The 23,216-nt window shown below is 38.4% G+C and overlaps 1 protein-coding gene across 6 annotated transcripts in view; it reads right to left on the reverse strand.

Annotated features, from left to right (window-relative positions):
* Window positions 1–445: 445 nt before the first annotated feature.
* Window positions 446–23,216, reverse strand: part of RABGEF1 (RAB guanine nucleotide exchange factor 1) — an 86,569-nt gene continuing 63,798 nt past the window's right edge. For 4 of the 6 annotated variants that reach the window (XM_058285988.2, XM_058285992.2, XM_058285990.2 and 1 more), the window contains exons 5-9: window positions 14,592–14,673; window positions 13,604–13,736; window positions 12,226–12,317; window positions 6,479–6,735; window positions 446–2,955 (exon numbers count right to left, since the gene is read on the reverse strand). In XM_058285988.2, coding sequence (XP_058141971.1) covers window positions 2,557–2,955; window positions 6,479–6,735; window positions 12,226–12,317; window positions 13,604–13,736; window positions 14,592–14,673 — 963 coding nt within the window. In that variant the 3' untranslated portion in view covers window positions 446–2,556. The remainder of the gene's footprint in view (window positions 2,956–6,478; window positions 6,736–12,225; window positions 12,318–13,603; window positions 13,737–14,591; window positions 14,674–23,216) is intronic. The other 2 variants (XM_071211183.1, XM_058285991.2) reach the window with 1 other exon arrangement.

A 23,216-nucleotide genomic window follows, 5' to 3' on the forward strand; every position in this document is an offset into this window, starting at 1 on the left:
GCTAACATGACCATTTACCAATGTGAGGCACTGTTATAAGTCAGTTCATCCTCACAAGCCCGTGAAGCAGGTGTTATTATATCCATTTCATAGCTGACGTTTCTGAAGCATGAGAGACTTGCCCAAGGCTAAAAAGCTAACAGGTAAATTCAAATCTTAGCCTTCTAGCTCCAGAGTTCATGTTTTTATATCTATATTGGTTAGATTAACTCCTTTTCTTTCTACCTCTATTTCTCTTTGAAGAGCTGCGGAGACCTTTCAGAACAATGCTAATTGTGGTGATAGCAAATCCTTGTCTTGTTCTTAATTTAATGGAGTGTCTCCAGTGTTTCATTATTAAGTACAATAATGACAACTGTGGCTTAAAACAGAAAGCTTTGTAATATGAGAATATTAATAATGCATATTCTCCTAAGATAAAGAGTCAAAAATCAATCTGTTTGGAAAAGAGGAAAGAATCATGAAACTTTATTGATAAGGTTTTCTGTTCCAAAGGTTTGTTCCAATCACATGCACAGTGCATAAAATATCAACACTTCTGTGTTGGAAAAATGGAAACTCTGGCCATGGTGTTGATGCTAACTTTGACCAACAAGATAAGCAAGAAACCAAAAGAAGTCAGTTTTTGAGGGAGGCTAATATGCACATTTTATTTAACAAATGTAATGTACAACAACTAAAAGAACTGTGTATTTCCAGGAGAATTAAGACTATGTATGCTGGATTAGCACCTAGAGAGTACATAGAAAACAAGGGGAAAAAAAGAAAGGGGAACCTTCTTACTAAAATCCTTTGGGCCTAGCATATTCTAAGAGCAAATTCTCTGGGGCATTTAATAGTAACTCATGACCTTCGATGTGAGCGTAACAATCAGCTGACTTCGTTAACTACTTGTGTCTTTAGTGCTGTATGACACTAGATGTGTCAACTTCATAGATTTTACAAAGTAAATACAAGAAAAGGATAAAAAGTTTTATACTCACCCTAGTTTTATTCCAAAATCACTGAACTACAAATTTGTGGTACACTGTTAAGAAGATATTGAGAAAGCAAGAGAACTGTTTGTGTGAGGTGACATTTTTCAAGATTGGTGCCTTGGGTAATCACTCACCATTTCACAGGTACATTGATAATCTGTAGAAGTTACTGACTGGAAAAAGAATCATAAATGGCATATAAAAGTTTCCATGAGGACAGAAAAAGTTCCACACTGCAGGTGGCTGTAAAGCCTTAATGAATTAGATATCAGTTAACATTATACTGTGCATTTAATGCAATATTCTTTGGTTATATTAAATGAACCACCAGGAGGAAAACTCCTTTCCGTGCTTGTTCTCCACTGGGGGTGATTTTGCACCCCAGGGTACATCTGGCACTGGAGACAATTTTTCATTAACTGCGGGTGGTGGACAATGCTACCAGCATCTAGTGGCTAGAGGCCAGGGATGCAACTAAACATATGACCATACCCAGGACAACCTCCACAACAAAGAATTCTCAGGCCCCAAATGCCAAGAGTACTGAGATTGAGAAACCCAGAAAAAGGTTTATATGAGAAAGGTCTGGGTGTACACTATGGAGGACAAAAGGTACCTCCTACACTTTACAGCTGGGAGGGATTTCCCATCAGCTTTCACCATCAGAGTCCCATTTGCTCCTCTGTCCTCCAGTTCAGGCTTATGGCCAGCTCCTCTATATTAAAGAGCTCAACAAGCATTTGCTGAATGAATTGGGGTGGGGTTAGGGGGAGGGAGATGCAAGAAGCATGGCTCAAAGTCTTCAGTGGTCTATAGTGAATAGTAAAAATTACTCTGAAACTCAATGGTGTCACAGTCTCTAACTACACAGGGACCCAAAGTTAGGGCTAACACATTACTAAAAATGGAGCCAACATTTTAAGGAGAGTATGTCTAAATACTTTTAGATTCATTTTAGTGGGGTAAACCAAATAAAAACTGTAAAAGGCAAACATTCAATGTACTTCATTTTAAACCAACAAAACACACATGAAATGTCATGCACAGCATACACCATTCCCTTTTTTTTTTTTTTTACATATTTACAATTTTACATAAATACTTCTCAATATGTCTTCTATCTTTACAATTATAAACTTATTTCAAACTGTGGTAACAGTGGTACCGTTAAATTCCCTTAAACATATACTTTGTAGCATTCATTTATTTTATCCTTTAAAAGGCAAATATTTACCCTAAAACCAAACCAGAGCACATGCCATGGAGGAAGCACATAGGAAAATCATGGACAAAAAGCAGATTTAGATAACATTTTCACACAAGCCTTAACTCAATCCTCATTTTAGTAACTCAAATAAATAGTGTTTTATTATTTACTAACCTTCCCCTGCTGGAAAAAACAAAACAAAACAAAACAAAACAAGACAAAACAAAACACGACAATCCCCCCAAATTTGTACCTTTAAAAATGTTCTGGCATTTATAAGCAATTAAGTTATATCCTAGATCCCAATCACTGACTGTAGTAAGGGCTAGCTCCAATTTAGGTTCAAATAAATACTATTGATATAAATTTTTATCATCCTGCATAAACTTGAGGTTGCAATGGTGGAGGAAGTTTATCATTTTCAACATTTTCAGAGTCAATAGCTGCTAAAGATTGATTTGGGGGCTTAATTTCAAGTGGATATTTCTCAACAATGTCTTGAACCTCTTTTGCAATTCCATCGGTCCAATCTATTAGGTCTTTTTCAAGTTTCTTGGCTTCATTCACGATCCTTTCCTGTCGTTCATTCAGTTGTGACAGGAGATCCAAGTTCTTATACATTTGCTTAACACCTAAGCAAGCATCTGGAGACCAGTTCTCAGATTCTTGTTTCCTGGGAGAGGTCTGGCCAGACATGTAGCGATCAAAATCCTCCTGACTTAAATTCAAAGACTGAGCATCTAATTTCTCAATGAAAGCCACAGCACAGCACTACAAAAAGAGAAGAATGTTATTTATGACACTGGTATCAGAAAAGTTACAAATATCCAGATATCTTTTAACATAATGGTTAAAATAAAAAGCTTTGACGTAAGATGGCCTGAGTTAATGTCATATCTGTCTTTAACAGTAAAAGATGCGTGACCCTGGGAAAGTTACTTAAGCTCTTTGAGGTTTCCCGCATCTATAAAATGGGGGAAATACCACCTAGTTTATTGTGAGACTAAAACAACATAAAATATGTAACTTGCTTATTAGCTCATGGTGCCTGGTCTGTAGTAAGTGATGAATAAATGTAGTGGTTATTAATATAGAAATGCTAGGGCAAATGCCCAATTAAATATCATCTGTTAGCTATACTTTCAGACAATGACTAACTTGTTCTACAATAAGCACATGCCATTTTTACTTAAAAAATTTTTTTATATCTCCCCACCCCCTTGTTGTTTGCATTTGCTGTGTCTACTTGTTGTGTGCTCATTTTTACATTTTTAAAGAAAGGTATTTTCACAAGAAAACATTCCTGGGAAGTGGATGTGGCTCAACTGATAGGGCGTCCACCTACCACATGGGAGATCCAGGGTTTGGTACCCAGGGCCTCCTGGCCTGTGTGGCGAGCTGGCCCAGTGCAGCACTGCTGCGTGAAAGGAGTGCTGTGACACGTAGGGGAGCCCTATGCACAAAGGAGTGCGCACCAAAGGAGAACCGCCCCACACAAGAAAAGTGCAGCCTGCCCAGGAGTGGTGCCATGCACACGGAGAGCTGACGCAGCAAGATGACACAACAAAAAGAGACAGATTCCTGGTGCTGCCTGACAAGAATGCAAGAGGACACAGAAGAACACACAGCAAATGGACAGAGAGCAGACAACGGTGGGTAGGGGAGGGAAAGAGAGGGGAGAAAAAGAAATAAAAATAAATCTTAGGAAAAAAAAGAAAACAATTTCTGATAAACGATAAACAGGAGAAACCAGGCAGCTGACAGAATTTCTTCTGAGAAACCCATTCACAGGGTCCTTCATAAAAAAAGCAATCATCTCTTTAAGGAACATTTAACAAATCTATTATAAGTGACCCTTCTGAAGAAAGTGACTCAAGAACATGCGCACTGGACTCTCCCACATGGGCTCATAGTGTGTGTGGAATCGCTGCACCCCGTTATCTGGGGAGACTGGCTCAGGTGAGTGGCTATATGGTATTGCATGGGAACAGGGAACATAGGAAAAGAAAAAAACTTTTGATGGGGAAGCAGTTTCAGTTTTAAGCAAACTGAATTTAAGGTGCACTGAAAATCTGGGGTTGGAGTCCAGCGTGAGGTCAGGACAAGTGGCACAGACCTGTGGGGGGCAGAGTTCTATGAGCAGAGGAGACAGCCAAGGGAGAGAGATGCATAGAGGACAGAATCCCAGGGAACAACACAATTCAGGGGTAGGTAGAGAACACAGAGCCTACAAAAGGACAAAGAAGAAGTGGGATTGTGGAAGCCAAGGGTCAGCAGTTCAAAAACAAAGGAGTAATCAAGAGAAGTAAAGCAAAGCAGGTGTAGCTCAGGGGTTGAACACTGCTTCACATATATGAGGTCCCGGGTTCAATCCCTGGTACCTCCTTAAACAGAAAAAGAGAGAGAGAAAGTGAAGAGTGAAAAGTGCCCATAGGATTTGTCAACTGGCAGATTTTATACTTTTGAGGAGTAGTTTTATTGGAGTGATGGACATAGAAGCCAGACTCTGAGTCAGGCAAGAAGAGGATGAACAAAAGAAGGTACAAAAGCAGTTAAGGCTGTAGGTCAAGGAAGCTGCTAAGGGTGGGTGAACCAGAAACCCATATTGCCAACAACTATGGCTGAACCCCAACAACTTCCTGGTTATGCTTCAATTCTTCTGCAGGCCATGCCTCTATCTTCACCCTTCTCTGGGATTTCTAGAGCTTGTGATACTCTCTGGATAAAGAATTGAATTGAAAAGCCTCTTCTCTATCAGTCAAAAGTACATGTTCCATTTATGTTATGAAATATGAGTATTTCCAATCTCTACCATTCAGGTCACTTAAACTTTTTTGAGGACTGTAGTTTAAACAACCATGTGCCTAGAAGGGATGAAAAACTCTGCAAGTAATGGAGCAAGTATCATTTTGAGAAAGAAGACTCTTAAATCACCTGCAACTATACTCCCAAGATGCTGGCAGAATGGTAGCAAGCACCCGAACACAATAGTGGTCAGAGGCAGGGCCAGGTTTTGAGGGACCTGAAGCTAATACAATTTTGGGAACACAATTTAAGAAAAAGAAAAAAAAAAAAGAGACAAATGCAAAATTAGGTACAAAGTGAATATAAATTTACAATATAAAAATAATTCAAGGGAAGTGGATTTGGCTCAACTGATAGAGCGTCCACCTACCATATGGGAGGCTCAGGGTTCAAACCAAGGGCCTCCTGGCCTGTGTGGTGAGCACAGTGCTGATGCGTGCAAGGAGTGCCGTGCCATGTAGGGGTGTCCCCTGCATAGGGGAGCCCCATGCGCAAGGAGTGCACCCCTACAAGGAGAGTCACCCTGTGTGAAAAAAGCACAGCCTGCCTAGGAGTGATGCCACACACACGAAGGGATGACACAGCAAGATGATGCAAGAAAAAGAGACACAGATTCCCGGTGCTGCTGACAAGAATACAAACAGAGAAGAAGAACACACAGCGAATGGACACAGAGAGCAGACATGGGGCGGGGTGGGGGGAGAGAGAAATTTTAAAAAAATCTTTAAAAAATAATAATAATTCACAACACTTTTAGGGCCTAGGAGATTCAAGTACCCATCTTGAGATCTTTTTAGGCAATTTAGCAGAAATGCTACCTCACTGCATCCTGGTGTCTCTTCCCACCTACCACCCTCTATAATCCCAGCACAGAAAACCAAGCAAACAAGGTATCCTGAGGCTCAAATTCATTAGCATCACGGTAAATCTAGTCTAAAGCAAATAAGCAGAAGGAAGGGTTTGGCCTTATAACTTGTATATACATAATTTAATACTGTCTTGCCCAGAATCAATTAACCACTATAAGAAAATGATAGCTGAAAATCATTTCAGCTTTCTTAGAATAACTTGGTATTCAGTTTAAGACATAACTTGTAGAAATAATTTTTAAAATTAATCTTAACTCTTTAAAAAATGAATCAAAGTCCAAGATTTGACTCATTCATGGTCAAAAAGGCCAAACAAAGTAAATGTCTCTACACCTAGGAGCCTGGGAAGGGATGCCCAACAGAAGCAGAGACTGTCAATGTGGCTGCCATCCATTTCCCATAAGAGAAACACCATCTCTGGTCAGGTATTGGCGATGGTGTGTTTTCATGCCTGATCACATATATTCTGTAATGGGAAGCCAGCATCCTCCCTCAGCCATGCTGACGCTTTATTCAGGAGCATTATCCTATCTATCACAGGCCTACAAATGACCTGTCACACCCCTAAGATAAACATGTTTGTGGTTCTTCTCCATAACACCAAGAAATAAAATACTTACCAGATTGGTGAAATAGTAACCATCCTCTCCAGTCATCAGTCGGCTCGGGTTACAGAAGCGGGTGATATACTGGATATTGGACTGAAGGCGTGGGGGGTTGCCCTTTAAAACAATGTAGATGAGAGTGGGTAAGAAGTCATCTGCTGAAGCTGGCTCGTTCTTGGTGATCTTAATGGCATTGAAGATATGTTTGCTGCACTTGGTGATGCAGGCCAATTTATCTCGAGGCACACGCTTTGAATCCATTTCAATAATATCTGTAAAGCAGAAAAGACACTGCTTCTGATGAGAAAATAATGATATAATCAGTTTGTTAGTTTACAGAGGTACTCTCACTAACCCTTCCCTACCAACGAAAAAGTGAGACCCTGAAAAACAGTAAATACTAGCTCATTCTTACAGGACATATAGCCATGAGCCAGGCACTATGCAGTGCACTCTATAAGTATTTTTCTTTTAATCCTCAGAATATCCTCTGCTAAGGATATTACTGTTATCCATTTTATAGATGAAGGAATTGAGTTTCAGAGAGGTTAAATTACTTGTCCAAGATCACACAAATGGCAAGTGTCAAAGCTGGGATTTGAAGGCAAACCTGTCTGGCTCTAAAGCCCATGCTTTTAATCACAATGCTAAACTCCTTGAACTCCATAGAGATGTTGCTTTAAAAGATGAATCTTTTAACTGCTTTTGTCTGATATATTCTAACACTCAATTTAGAAAGAGTCAATTGCATACTGCTCTTTAGAAATGTGACTACTATATAAAGCATCTTTGTATTGGGTATAAGAATATAATTGCTGAAATCCAACACACTTAGATCTACGATAACCAATCCTCCAGGCACATTACCTCTCCACTAGCTATGAACGTCTACAAAACTTTATGACCCTTAAAACTTGCGGGTTAGCAGAGGGCAAGAAGTGAGGATACAAATTCAATATCATAAACACCACCACCACCACCACACACACACAAACACAAATTGAATCTCATAAGAAATATTTTATATCTCTCAGAGAAAAATTATTTCACTGCCCTTGGCTATCACTAAGTCCACCTGCTGGGCCCTTATAAATGCATACAACCTGAGTCAGAAAGATTAGGAGAGACTGAGGAATGGGTAAGCACAAACTGTCAGTACTGCTAGAATAACACGAGAGGAGGGAGGGAGTTGCCCTTTGCAATCTGGAACATGAAGGAAAATAGCTGAAGCAGCTTTTCTTACCCATAGCAGGAATAAAAGTTTCAGACTCAGATGAGATGGCAGTGTATGCTAAAGGGTCCTGCTCTTAGCTATTGGAGACCCTTGCAGGACTGTGAGCCACAGACTTATTTAACTCACTAATGCTCTTAATCCTGCCTCCCACCCACTTGGGAATTATATGATATTATTTGGTTCCTTTGATCTTTTAATTCTGGGTTAAAATTACAGTTTCTATATCTCAATCTATTTCCTTTTCTATTTAAACAGAATGTGCTACAAAAAATAATATGGGTAAGGTTTTTTCTTTTTACCATTTTTTACTATTTTTATTTACTCATTGAGACTTCAACCTTTTATTAATTTTTATTTTCTTTTTTAAACTTTTAACCATTTTCTTATTGATTTTTGTTCATGTTTTAAAAGCTTGTTTATTTATTTATTTATTAAGATTTATTTATTTATTTCTCTCCCCTTTCCCCCTGCCCCAGTTGTCTGTTCTCTGTGTCTATTCGCTGCGTGTTCTTCTTTGTCCGCTTCTGTTATTGTCAGCGGCACGGGAATCTGTGTTTCTTTTGGTTGCGTCATCTTGCTGCGTCAGCGCTCTGTATGTGCGGAGCCATTCCTGGGCAGGCTGCACTTTCTTTCATGCTGGGCGGCTCTCCTTATGGGGCGCACTCCTTGCGCATGGGGCTCCCATACGCGGGGACACCCCTGCATTGTGCGGCACTCCTTGCGCACATCAGCACTGCGCATGGGCCAGCTCCACACAGGTCAAGGAGGCCCGGGGTTTGAATCTCGGACCTCCCATGTGGTAGACGGACACCCTAACCACTGGGCCAAGTCCACCACCCTAAAGTTAATTTAAAAGTGAATTACTTTCTATCTGGATGTCTTCGTAGTTGCCACTGTCCCATAGGGCAGAGCCAGGAGTGTAAAAAGGGGAAAGAAGGAAAAGAAAAGGAAGGAGAAGGAAAGAAAACATGCCAAGTATTTCTTCCCACTCTCTTTGTCCTGTAGTAGCCCCCTTTCCTGGTCCTTGGGTCTAATAAAAGGATGTTTTTGCAACTCTTTTGGATCTCCACCACTGTGTGCAGTTCCATGATTTGCAATGCCCTAAAGTCTAAACTAGACAAACTAGACATAAACTATTACTAGACATAAACTAGGAGATATGGGAGGAAAACCAGACCAAACAAAACACAACAGGAAACTCACTGCTGCATTAATTATTCTTTGAGTAATGATTCCCTCTCCAATCTGCCTGCCATAATTTATTTTTCAGAGTCCTCAGATAACTGTTTTACATCTTCTGCACAAGGTATGAACTTGTGACCCATAGAAGAGATGGCGTGGCATGTGTGTACTCTATCTTAGCTGGATCCAGTTATCTAGGCTTTTCTTTACTGGGGTTTTGAAAACAAAGTAGGCTATATCTCTAGGTCACGGTTTCTCAATCTCAGCACTATTAACATTTGGGCTGGATAAATCTTTACTGTGGAGGGCTGCCCTGTGCATTGCAGGATGTTTAGCAGGACCCCTGGCTTCTACCCACTAGATGCCAGTGGCATTCCCATAGGTGTGACATTCAAAAATGTCTCCCAATGTAGCCAAATGCCAACCAGCCCTCGGGTGAGAAGCACAGCTCTAGACGGATGACTCTCAATAGCAAGACAGAAGATGCAGAGGCAGAGCAAAATGAGAGGGAAACTTTAACTCCTGACCAAAAGCCTGACCAAAGGCCTTAACGCTTCTTTTGCACATTCAAATTCTTGAAATTGGGAGAGGCTGATGACAGGACTCTCTGATCCTCTCTATCTTCCCAGGGGAAACAAGCTCTTTATTTTGAGAGATCCTGAGGGCTGTCCTAATTAAACCTCAGGATTCTCCCATTTTTATGCAGTTCTCTTTCAAAAGACCTCGTTTGTTACTAGTCAGTCCAGAAAACCTGCCCTAGAAAAACCTGCACTGCACAACTGGACCAGACGTATCTCCTATCCATCCCACATCCTGAACACAACCACACAACCCCAATCCCTCAGGAAACCACCATTCACTGCCCTCCTACTCTAACCATGGATGGGTCATGCAAACACTTGTCATCAAGTGATATGCCAACAATCCATGCCCTGCCCAGGTGAAAAAGTATAGAAAGTCTGGAGACTCTTCTATGACCAAGAACTGGCCTAAAAGGCTAGCATGGCTGGGATGATTTTAAAGACTCAAGTTTGTTGGCTTTTAAAGCTAGGAGCTTTCTTGGAAAGGATCTTTTAATGAGTAAGACTTTAGTCCATGAATTTACCTAAAAAGTAAACCTTATTGTGATAGTATCTCTCAAAGGTTTTCGAGATGTTTGTAGAGCTAAGATTTTAAAAACATATTTATAAACAAAAATTGATAGTGCTAATTAGTAGCACATGGATGATTTAGAGAAATTTACCTGATATCTCCCATATTTTTTTTTTTTTAAAGATGTATTTTTATTTATTTAATTCCCCTCCCCTCCCCCGGTTGTCTGTTCTCTGTGTCTATTTGCTGCGTCTTGTTTCTTTGTCCGCTTCTGTTGTCGTCAGCGGCACGGGAAGTGTGGGCGGCACCATTCCTGGGCAGGCTGCACTTTCTTTCACGCTGGGCGGCTCTCCTTACGGGGCGCACTCCTTGCGCGTGGGGCTCCCCTATGCGGGAGACACCACTGCGTGGCACGGCACTCCTTGCGCGCATCAGCACTGCGCATGGGCCAGCTCCACACGGGTCAAGGAGGCCCGGGGTTTGAACCGCGGACCTCCCATATGGTAGACGGACGCCCTAACCACTGGGCCAAGTCCGTTTCCCTATCTCCCATATTTAACACCAGCATTATAGTGTCCTCTCTGGTCAACTCCTATACTTTGGCTGACAGTTTTAGATTAGGAAGAAAGTGATCATGTAGCCTTTAGTCCAGAGCCAGAATATATCCTCACTTGGCCTGGCAAGATGTGGGAGCTCAGACAAGAAAGAGCAAGAAGGCTTTGAAACTTTGTTGTTTCTCTACAATCAAGATCGCTTGGAACACCATCTTAGATACTTTGAGAGAATAGTTTCATCTCTCAAATTCTATTAACAAACTGAACAAACTCTATTACCAAATTTGAAATCAGCTTTCACAGTTCTGTTTTAAGTAAACAGTGGTCTGGTGCTTGCAGTTTCTCAGTTTACAAGGTTTAATTTATGGCTTGCAGAAAAGGATCCTTATCATAAACTCCTATGGATTACTCTAAACATTAACTAGTTGATACTGAACTTTCTAGTAGAGTCTTTGGGAAAACACAAGTAGAAGGTCCATATCCAGGTTTCTTGAATCCTCACTGTGCCCATTACTACCTAGGAAAACTACCCCAACCACAATCTTCTTACCATGTTCCCCGAACAAAAGGTAGAGGTGGCGTGGACCTTGAACTAAAGGAGTCAAGTCATAGCACCTATGACAGAGTCTAGCAGAAAAGTTCTGAACAACAAAAATGACAGTTTTTAGCTATGCCATTTAGACTCTACCTCTAGAACTTGCTCTGGAAATTACAGAATAATTCACTTAATAACAGGTGTTGAAATGCAAACATAAAAAGAGAAGCAGAACCGGAAAAGTGGAAGATTCATGTCAACAGCAGAAAGCCTGGAAAAAGACCCGCTGGCTGCTGAAGGGGCAGTATGACAGCTCAATCCGTAAAGTAGTCTTGGATTCTAGTTCCTGTGTTCATCCTGCTTCCCTTATGAGTCTAAGAATTTTTAAAGCAAACCCCTATTTCCTCCTGTAGCTTGAGTGAGTCTCTGGTTCTAAAGGTGCTCGCTATTTAATGGCCTGCCTCCAACACTGCTAACATCAGCTGACCCACTTTCCTTCCCAGCAGAATGATATTAACAATCTGTAAATGAGCAGGTCCTTCCAACTCCTCCCCCAAATCAAGGAGAACCTAGCTAAGGTTGGAAGCCTCCTCTAGTAGAAGTTTTAAAAACTTTTGTATTGTACTTCTGCTGAGTTATTGCTATGAACAAGAAACAAAAACTCATTAGAAGTCTGGGCTTTCCAAAATGGCAAAATTACATCAATTTGAGGCACTTCATTTACTTCCTGAACAAACCAGAAAAACAATTCAAAGCATATCTCTGATTAATAATCCAAAGGCATATTTTAATCTAGTTACTGTAACTTGGGGATTACCCTGCCACACCAGTTCTCTTCCACTCTCCAAAATTATTCTGATATGTAAATGCAACTAAGATTGGAAATTTACCCTAGCTGCATCTCAACAGCTCTCAGATCAATGTCCAAGAAATAAGACACCTTGGTCACTGAAAGTGAAGAGGAAAGGATGTTTACCTGCTATCCTGAATGCATGAAATCACTCCAAATTACTTCCACTATAATCTAATATGTCTTTGGCAGTCTGTGCTTCAGAAATAATTTATTGACTTTTTGCTTATTTTAATAAATATGTCCTAATATCACAGCAAAATATTAACCTCAAGGGAAAAACATCCAAACGCAAAAGCTCTCAGTCTCACTGACCTGTAATTGCTTTCACCACCATATCAGACACTTCTGGAATTTCTTCATTAACAGGGACACAAAGCATCTGTGGTGTAACCCAGTGCAGAGCTCTATAAAGAGAGAGGCAGTAAAGAAGAGTTCCAAGAATAGATTTAGTCATTTATTTTATCAGCAGCCAGCCCTCCTAAGTCCAAGTCCATTGCTCCTGCATATAAGGAACTCAACTGATATGCAGAAGTAAATAGATTCCTAAAATGAGACTTTTCTTCTTCATGTATCACAAGAAGAACAAAAGACAAGTTCATTGGTTGAAATGAAATTATATTACCAATACAAAAAAGTACTCAATATTTAGGAATGAAGATCTGAGACACATCCACTGTTCCCTGTCTTCACTGTTCAGCACCGTTAACGTCCTTTGAGACTCTGCCCTCATTTCCTGAGGCATCCTGGAACCACCAAGCATGGGTAGTTCCATTGCTCCTAGGCAGGCTGCACTCCTGCATGAGGCAGCACCCCTTCTGTGGGGGGCACTCCTTGTGCGGGGGGCACTCCTTGTGTGGAGGGCACCCTGTGTGGGGTGGCACTCCTTGTGTGTGGCAGCACTCCGTGTGGCCCAACTCGCCACAAGGGCCACGAGGTCCTGGGTATTGAACCCTGGACCTCCCATATGGAGGGTGGAAGCTCTATCAGGTGAACCACATCCGCTTCCCTCAACTCATTTCTGATGTGACAACTTCAAGGACAGATCTACTGATAACCAGTCCTTTGGTTTTGGGAATCCCATTTCTCTCCTCCAGAAACACCTCATCATGCCCAGCCTTGGACCTGTCTCCACATGGCAGTTGGTCTAATTCCCCATGTGTTTCACTGCCACTGGAATGGAGAGCACTGGGGCTCACTACACTGGCCATGGAAGAGTAGATGCTCTAGGAAATGTTACCAATCCAATGTGAACGGAGAGATGTGACAGAAGGAATGGCTGAATAATGGGCATTTCTAGTAGGGATGGGGAAAGATAACATTTGTTGTCTTGATATGGATATTCACAGCTTCCTGCCTGACAAGATAGTATAAGGAAACTTGAAAAAGTCCTTCTGTTCCTTGGAAATTTTGGCGATTTGAAACAATCTCAAACATTCAATCATGGTTCTTATCTAAGGCTGTGTGGAGTCAGAGGGATAAGCAAGATGATGACTCAAGAGCCCTTTTACGCCTATCAATTTACCATTTTCCTTTTCTATCACCACAGAGAAGCTTAAATGATGAGGATGGTTGGCATCTTAGCTGTTACTTTCTCTCAAAGTTTGAAACTCAAGGGCCCTGTATTTCCACACTGTGTTCTTCCATTAGCAGGTAGTAAATAAAACAAGACAACACAAAACAAAACAACTACCTGATCCTTTTTTGAATAGCAAGATCTTTCTTCTCATCATCAGTAGTTTCTGGACAGAATACATATTTATAGAGACGAGTCATGATGTACTTTTCGATCTGATCCATTATCTTCTCAACTCTTTCGGGAGGCACTGAAATACCCAAATGGATATAAAAAGCTCAAGAGACAGACATTTTAAATTAGGAGTGTGCTTCCATAGTACTGTCTAAACAGTAGAAAACTAATTTACTAGAAATACATTGAACATACCCAGAAACAAAAGTGTAAGATGTTCATTAAAAACATCCTTTAAAATACCTCAACTTCTGGGATTGCTTTTTACAGAATCATCACTTTAAGCTTCAACTGTTTTGGCAGGACCTAAAAGGTATACTACTGCCAAGCAGGAAGATCTCAGTTTGGGTTCCCCCCTATCGCTATATTAGAAAAGCACTTGAAATGTGCAAGATTGATATTAACTGGCAAGACTCACACTTTCATCTCTTTGAGGTTTACCATAATGCCCTTAGAGAGCTCTGAGTATACATACGGGGGCAGCTCTCTGATACACACATGTGCCAAGTACATTCTAAAGCACATCAGTGGAGGTCAAGTTCAAGAATCCCTGAAAACCTAAAGTTCCTAGGTGCCAGTGATTCTTAAATTTTTTTCTGCCCCAACCTCTATGATGAATAGATTACCACAATGACTTACCCAGATGGTGATTCCAGGATGGAGGATTCATTTAAAAAAGGCTCCCAAGGGTTTTTAAAATTTACTCCATCCCTATTCTTAGTGGAGTTATTAAACATTAAACATTGCATGATAAAGTATCTAAATGCCCTGATTATCTTGGAAAGATACACATGGTGGTACTCAACAGCAATGCTAAGACCAGATACCAGCATTTACAGGATTGACTGGGCAAGCCAGCCAGGCCACCAGAGAAAGAGAAATTGCTAAGAGCCTGAGCAATCTCCTCAATGGCTGGCTAATAAAGTATTACCTTTTCCACGAGTCTGCATTCTTTCAGCCACATTTTGGTAAAAATCCTGAGTACACTCTGACTGTTCTTCAATGCTTAATTCCTGAAACAAAGGGGCAAAGAGGCTGCTTGGTGGCTGAAGAAAGATCATGAGTACACTTCTTATATTGGTGCTAATGCCAAAAGTACTTAAAAATTATAAATAATTTTGCAGGGAGGAGAAAAACTTATTCATTAGTACTATTCACCACATCCTGTGTGCTCTTTCCATTCTTTTCACTGTACACATCATCTTACATGGTTACAATGCATGTTTTTAAAAAAAATTATTACATAATGTATGTTTTAATAATACACAACTTTTATGTACAATTCTATTTATCTAAATTACTCAATCATTTTTGATGACTTCATAATATTCCATTATAGCAACCAATTTATTTAGCCATATTGCTTCCTCTCCCCTCTCCCCACTATTATATAATGCAGCTATAAACAATTCTGTGAAAACAAAGATAACAAAAACAAACAAACAAAAAAAGAACACAAAAAAAATCCCACAGTTCTGTGAAGACCATTTTCTTTTGGGTTATTTCTTTGTGCTACATCTCCAGAAGCAGCATTAACAGTTCAATAAGCATGAACAACAGTTCTAGGTAGTTGCTGCTAGATATAATCCTCAGAAACTCCAGTGTAGACTGTGATTAGCCATATACATGTGCTTATTTCTCCATGGCCCTCAGCAACACTGGACTTTACAATTTTTTATTTTGTTTTACTGAATTTATAGGTGCAATATATGTATTTCCCACTTTCTTCCAAAGAGGGCTGAAGGTTTATATAATTGATAAAGTTTGGCACAATAAATTAGATGGTGATAAAAAAAGAAATACAAAACATGAAGAGAGATGGAAAATAGAGCCAGGAATGACTACACAAAAATGTATTCCTCGGAGATCTAGAAGTTAGTCAAGAGTCAGCATACACATTTTATCTCTATCTAAACTTTCTAGCCATAACCACTAAGATGAAAATAGTTACATAATTCAGCATCCAAAAACAAAAGTGAACTAATTGTGCAGGTGAAATAAATCCATTCCTGATACCCAAACCAGAAATTTCTTACAACTGTTCTCATAGATGCCATTGTAAAAGGGTACAAATAAGCTTCAGGACAAATTCCACAGGACTGTTTCCTACAGACCTGCACACAGGCCAATGATGTTACACTCCAAGGGCTGATAAAGCCCCATTGAGGTATGCAGCAGTTGGAATCTCTGGTTTAATTCAGAATGGGTGCCAGAGCTCTTGGGGTTAAGGCGCTCACCAAAACATGCTCATGTGCCTTCACAGTGTCTCTCCCATCTATCTGCATTATCTTTCCATTCTTTGTTTGGGCCCTCCTTACCTCCACCTGGAGTTCAGCTACTCTTCCCACCTTTGACAGCTCTCACACCCACTCCATTTTACACAGTACAATCAAGCTGATCTCAGATTATCATCAGGATCACATTCTGCCTCAATTCCAAGGTCCTTCCATCAGATATATGCTTAAGTATACCCAGTCCAAAATTCCAATCTACTCCACCCTACTTCCCACTTACCAGTTTATCTGTTGGTCCAAGAATCTGCTTTTAGTTTTCCCACCTCTTTAACAGTGATCAAATTATTCTCTCTGTCCAAATTACTTACATATTTCTACTCCTCCAACTGTCCAATAAAGTCCAAACAGTATCTCCTTCAAGGCTCAGTGCACATCTTACCTCTTCTAAGAGTTTTCCATCATTCCCTTTAGTCAAAATAATCTTATAGGTGTCACAGTACTTACAGCACTCTGTGACCACCTTGACTGAAGCCCTCCTATCTAAATTAGTTCTTTATATACATGCCATTTAATTCAATTAAAGCTGATTCCTAATAAGGCCTGGGTACTAACTTTAATACATTTTATACATTTTGTCATATTAAGCTCATATTTATATTCACTGTAATTTCCCACCATTGCTTATCCCTTTAATTTTTTTCATGGCTCAGATTTTTAAAAAGTTAATGCCAGTAAGGCCTTTACCTGGACATTAAAAACAATTCTTCAATGTTTCAATTTTAGCCCTCTCCACAGTTGAAATAAATATTCTAATCTACTTTCCTCGAAGTTTTTTCACATTCAGCTGTTTAATTTAGCTGGAATATAAGGTGCATGGTATAAAACAGACCTAAAGTATTCTGTATACAAACTTATCTTTTTCAGCAGCTATTAGATAAAAAAAGGACTCTGTTCTTGTTTCCTCAGTTAGCATATAATTTAGTCCTGAGAAATGGAATCTATTTCTGGAATCACTAGTTTTTTCCATTGTTCTTATATTTTTTTAAAATCAAAATCTCATCCATTTTAGAATATACTTTTGAAGTCTGCTAAATTGACAAACTTCCTTCCCCAAATTCTCACTTTCATTCTGCCTCACAAAAAAAAATTATTTATTTTATTTTTATTATTTCTCTTCCCTCCCCCGAGTTGTCTGCTCTCTATGTCCATTTGCTGTGTATTCTTCTGTGGCTGCTTCTATCCTTATCAGCAGCACCGGGAATCTGTTTCTTTTTGTTGCAGCATTTTGCTGTGTCAGCTCTCTGTGTGGGTGGCACCATTCCTGGGCAGGCTGCACTTTCTTTCATGCTTGGCGGCTCTCCTTACGGGGTGCACTCCTTGCACGTGGGGCTCCCCTATGTGGGGACACCCCTGCGTGGTAGGGCACTCCTCGTGCGTATCAGCACTGCGCATGGGCCAGTCCCACACGGGTCAAGGAGGCCTGGGGTTTGAACTGCGGACTCCCATGTGGTAGACAGATGCCCTAACCACTGGGCCAAGTCCGCTTCCCTCAAAAAAATTATATGGTATATGTGTTTCCTTGTTTTTCTAGAATAAGCAATGTAACCTTATAATGAAAATATTTAAAATGTGCATACATTGATCTGCAAAGTATTTTTAAATTTACCTTTTTATCTCTCTCAGTGAGATCCAAGATATACTTCTCAAACTTTTAAAATTCTTTGAATGAATTTTAATTTTCCATGTAAGATAAAGTTCTTAATATTTAGAGTTCTTGATTGCTTTTTTAAAAAATGTGTTAGGCTCTTTAGCTTTTTATCATTTGCATATTGTATTGAAACTGAATTTTGTGGATTTATCTTGTATATGTCATGTTGCTAAATTTATACTTCTATTTATATTTCATTTTCCCTTCAATTTTCTGAGAAGATAATGATACCTAAAATTCTATTTCATTTTTTCCCCTATAATAGTATATTTTATTGGGATTGGCTACTCTATTGTTTCCTTTTATAAACAGGACATAAACGAAATGTTACTGTTTTAGCTCCAAGCTAACTAATCAGAAGCAGTACAAATTTATGTAACCAGATGCTGGAAATCAGAAAGAAACTCAAATAAAAAAACTGAATTTCAGGGAGCAGGTGTAGCTCAGTGGTTAAGCATCTGCTTCCCATATACGAGGTTTCAGTTCAATTCCCAGTACCTCCTAAACAAACAAGCAAAACAAGCAAACAAACAAAAAACAGTGAATTTCCATGTGAAATTACTCATATTACATGGAATGTTGGGTTTACTCCCTCTTCTTTCTTCAAGATTCCACTCAATCCATGAAGCATTTTTCCTTTATTTTTCTTTTTAACAAACACTCCTCTCTGCCCCACCCCTCTAGTAATCTCTAATCTTTCTATCTCTGCAAATTTGTTATTTCTAGTCATCTCTTGTAAGTTTTACCATACAATTTTGTCCTTATGTGCTTTGCTTAATTCACCAGACAAAATGTTTTCAAGGTGCTTTCATGTGACATGGCATCATGTCTCATAACTTCATTCTTTCTTATGGCTGAATAATATTCCATTATATGTACTATATTTTATCTACTAGCCATTTGTTTTAGACATTTGGGTTGTTTTCAACTTTTGGCTATTGTAAGTAGTGCTGCTATAAACACTGGTGTATAATGATCTGTTTGAGACCCTGTTTTCTCTCTCTTTGGGTATATACCCAGAGGAGGAAGTGCCAGATCATATGGTAATTCTATATTTAACTTTTTGAGGAACTGCCCTATTGCTCTCAGGAATGGCTACAACATTTTATCTTCCCACCACAACGGACTAGAGTTCCAATTTCTCTGCATCATCTCCAATGTAATTTTCCTTTTTTTTTTTTTTTAGTAATAGCCATACTTGTGGGTGTGAAGTGATTTCACATGGTGGCTCTGCATTTTCCTACTTGCTAATGACATTGAACATCTTATCATGTGTTTTTACTGGTCATTTGAATATCTTTTTTGGAGAAATGTCTATTCACATGGTTTACCCATTATTTTTCAAACTTCATTTCAAATTCAAAAAGTAAAATAGCAGGCAAAAGGCAGCTCAACAAGTTATGGAAATATTACTCCAAAAAAATTCTGTCTAGTTGTCCGCCTATTTTTTAATTGGGTTGTCTTTTCGTTGTTGTATTGTAAAAGTTCTTTATATCTTCTGGATAGTAAGCCTTTGTCTGATATATAGTTTAAAACTATTTTCTCCCATGCTATAAGTTGTCTTTTTTGCTTTCTTGATAATTTTTTTTGGTACACATGAAAATTGTATTTCTATCCAATCTAAAAATACTACATGACTAGCAGAATTGCCAGCCACTGTACCAGACAATGAAATATAAAGATTAATAAAATCTCAGAGGCTTTCAGCATAATTGGGAAGACTGAAATGCATATAAAGTAATTATAATACTTTATGGTAATTATAAGCAAGAAGGACAAAGTTATAAAGGCATACACTACATCTCTCACTTCTTTTTCTTATTCCATTTATTTTCAACAATCCTCTCTAAACAGGTATGGTGGTAGTGATAGTAAGTATTCTTGTTTCATATTAACATGTGACATGGTGATAACAAGAGATTTCTAATGATTCTCATGAGAAAGGTTGTCTCCTCTATGCTCAATGGCATGAACCCAAGTAGATCCCTAGTGACTCTAAAAAACCCTGACCCTATTCACAATCCTCCTGCTGCTGCCTCGATATGGAGGTAGGATGAGTCTCTACTTGACCATGACTGGTATGTCAAATATATGGCTTTCCTTTCACTACCACAACCTAATACCTGTATTTTCATTTCTCCTGTCAAATGAGAAAAGAAACTGCTATTATAAATTCTCTAAGCTTCATCTCTATATTAAACAATCTCACCATAAAAATATATCCATGGACCCAACAATTTTAGGTCCAGTAGAAATATTTCCTCAGAGAAGTAGCTTTAATCTTCTCATTGGACTTTTATGTAATCGCAAACAGCAGCTACATGAAAAACCTGTCCACAAGAACATGTTATAAAATCTATCAAGTAATCACCTTCTCTTATTCTTATTTTAAATGTTTTTGTAAACCTCCTCAAATCCTTTCAGTAAACAGAATGGGTTTAAATAAAAAGAAGTACTACCATTCTGGAGTTTATTGAGATGAGAGGTTTTTTTAACTACTAACCTATGAATCTATTTTTATTTTTTTAAAATATGGGGATCTTCCTTAACATTCCAACTGTGATATGTGAATTGTCTTTTTAGATGCTATAATTTACTTCTTATATTTTCCCCAACAGACTCTATATTCTTTTTATCTATTTAGGAAGTTTAGACCTTCCATTTGCACCTAATTTTAACATTTAACTTAAGAAAAAAACTGTATTCATTCTTATGATTATTACCAGTACTCACTTCCAACTATAAACCCTCATGACCACCTTCTAAAGCCCTAAGTGGCTTGTTTTACTTGTAGCACTCAGTCATCTTTTCCTTCCCCATGAGCCACACAATCAGTGTAATTTTATGTCCTGAAAACATCTTTTTATGCTTTTATTTATATTGCATAGATTTATACTTTATCTTTCACTATAGTGCTTACTTCATAATGTAAAGTAAGTCCCTTGCCATTCTGACCTCTAATTCTTCTTTAGATTTTTTGTAGGACTCACCACTCTTACGTTATAGATCTGTTTACTGTCTGTTTCCCCCACTAAAATGTCTGCTCCAAGGGAACACTGTTTACTAGAGATTAGAGATGTTTATAATAGGCATATAGTTAAATTGTCTTTTTTTTTAAACTTCCTACCTTTACAAAATAACTTGAATTTAAGAATCTTATTATAAGAACCAGACTTCAAATAGGTCTGAGTGATCATGGATTCAGGAATATACATGGTCACCCATGAAATGAAGGCTATATAGATTTCCTTTGTCATGTACCCAGGGTAATTTTAAAACATTATTTAGGTCTAACTAGATGTAAATCTTTCCCATTATAACTAGAAAACCATATTTTCTAATATGAGGTCAATGGCATTGCAAAAAACATAGTTTTCAGTGAATTTATTAGTATGAAAACCTTTTACAAAGCACAGTAATTATACTTCACCTAAATCAAAGTAAATAAAGAAAAAATATTTTGTTGCCCAAACTGTTTAAATCCTGCTCTTGCTAAATGTTACTAAATCCCTCAGATACATTCTTCCCTAACCTGAAAGTATAGTCTCACCTATATATTCTGCATCCCTCCTCCATTTTTAAAACACAATTTAAACTCTTGTTGCAGTGACTTCTAAGAGATAAAGGTAGCAAATAACTATGTTTAACAAATGGATTTTGTTTTATTGATGTAGCTGCCTGTCTCATTTTCAAGGAAAATAGCCCTATTTAAAAAGAATACCAAGCAGTACTACACAATAAGACAATAAACACTTAGCATTAGTATCTAATAAGATTAGTAAAAAAAAACCAAAACAAAATAAAACGGGGGTGGTGGGATGAAACCAGCTTCAGAAAAATCTTGGCCAATAATATTTCTTTGAACAATGAAGTATTATAGTACAATATGGCAGTGGGTGTGAATTAGGTGGGTGCTGAAATTTTAGACGAGAGATACATTTTTGGGAAAAGGAGGGAAACTCTAGGTCAGATAAATAAAAATAAAATAGCTAAAGTACATTTTAAATACAGCTCTGAACATACTTATTTTTCTAGACTTGGCTCACATGCAGAAAAGGTTGCCCACCACTGGCACCGCTAGGATTGGAGAAAATAGGAATGAAACAGGCACAGATGTGTATAAGAGTGTTTCACATTATAGTGGATCTCAGCACAAAGGATATTTTGGGAAGAATAATATTGTGGGCTGTGGTGGGAAGAATTATCAGTTAAAGGCAGCGTAGTTTTATCAGATAAGCATGAATTTTCATATTGGGTGAGTCCTTTGAGTAAGATGACTCAAAAATAAGATTAAGTTTGTACATTTGTGCAGTTTCAGAGGACTGACTGTAGAGAGCACACCATTACACACTTCACTAAGTCATGGAAACTTCCGCAAGTTGTACTCAGTCCATTCTCTCAAGAAATTTATATGATTAAATAATCTGAGGCTAGGGTTAGGTTTAGTTCAGGTATAAAAAGTATTTTACTTATTTGAAAGGACATTAACTTGCAGGAGAAGGCAACAGGAAGTTCCCTAGGGAACATTTAGCTTTACAAACATCTGCTGAATATCAGATGTGTGCCAGGCATTATGCAAGATGCTGAAGATACAATAGATACATGCATAAGATTGGCCACTTGGCCATGAAACACATGGTATAGAGATGGTTTCATAGATGGATTCCTTCTTAGAAGGAATCTGAGGCCACATTCAGGTCTCTGATATTTAGCGATGTCTTGGAAAGCCACTAAGCACAATAGCACCTATACCACTTAATCATCTCTTTACTTTAGTATATGGATTTAAAAGTCAACCAAAATATTAAAGAACAAGGATACAACACTTCTTAGCAAAAGAAAAATGAACAAATCCAAGCTAAACAGTTTTCTAAAATATAGTAGTTTACAGTATGTATGCTATATTATATACTATAGTATATATGCTAACACAGTATAAAATTTCTTATAGGTTGAAGAATAACTATGAAACTTCAATTTGAGGTTGTATGTTGCATGTACCATGAACTCTGAATTTTTCCATATCAAAGAATAGTCTACCATTAATTGATTTTAACTCAAAAAATCCACAAAAGCTTGCTTGCTTTAACTCTAAATGTCACTATTTGTTCACACATACATGGAAGAAAAGAAGTTGCTTATTCTCAGTAGAATGCTACTCCTAAAAAATAAGAAAGAAACTTCGTTTCTCCCTTACTACCTGAATTCAATATTTTAAAAAAATATTTAGGCAGAAGCCCATTGTTTATTAGCTTAATAATCTGTGACCAGAACTGGAAAACAGCTAAACAATCATTCACCATGCTGTTTTTCTAATTCCCTTTTCCTTCTGCTCTAAGACTGCCTCATTTCATAAAAGGGACTATAGGGGATAACTGTGACCTATAGTCTGTTATAACAGAATGTGATATTTACTATTTGCAAAAGGAGTCCCATTACAGGCAGTCTTACAAATTATTGAAAGTGAAATGATGTGCTAGAAAAGACAGGTATGAAAGCTACAAGTTCTACTTCTAAAATTGGCAAAGTCTAGCTGTGCAGCCTTGGGCAAGTCACTTATCCTTTCTGAATGAAGAAGATAGTCGCTAAGGTCTCTTTCAACTTCTAAATGCTA

Source organism: Dasypus novemcinctus, chromosome 23, assembly GCF_030445035.2.
Source record: "Dasypus novemcinctus isolate mDasNov1 chromosome 23, mDasNov1.1.hap2, whole genome shotgun sequence".
Classification (NCBI taxonomy): Eukaryota; Metazoa; Chordata; class Mammalia; order Cingulata; family Dasypodidae; genus Dasypus; species Dasypus novemcinctus.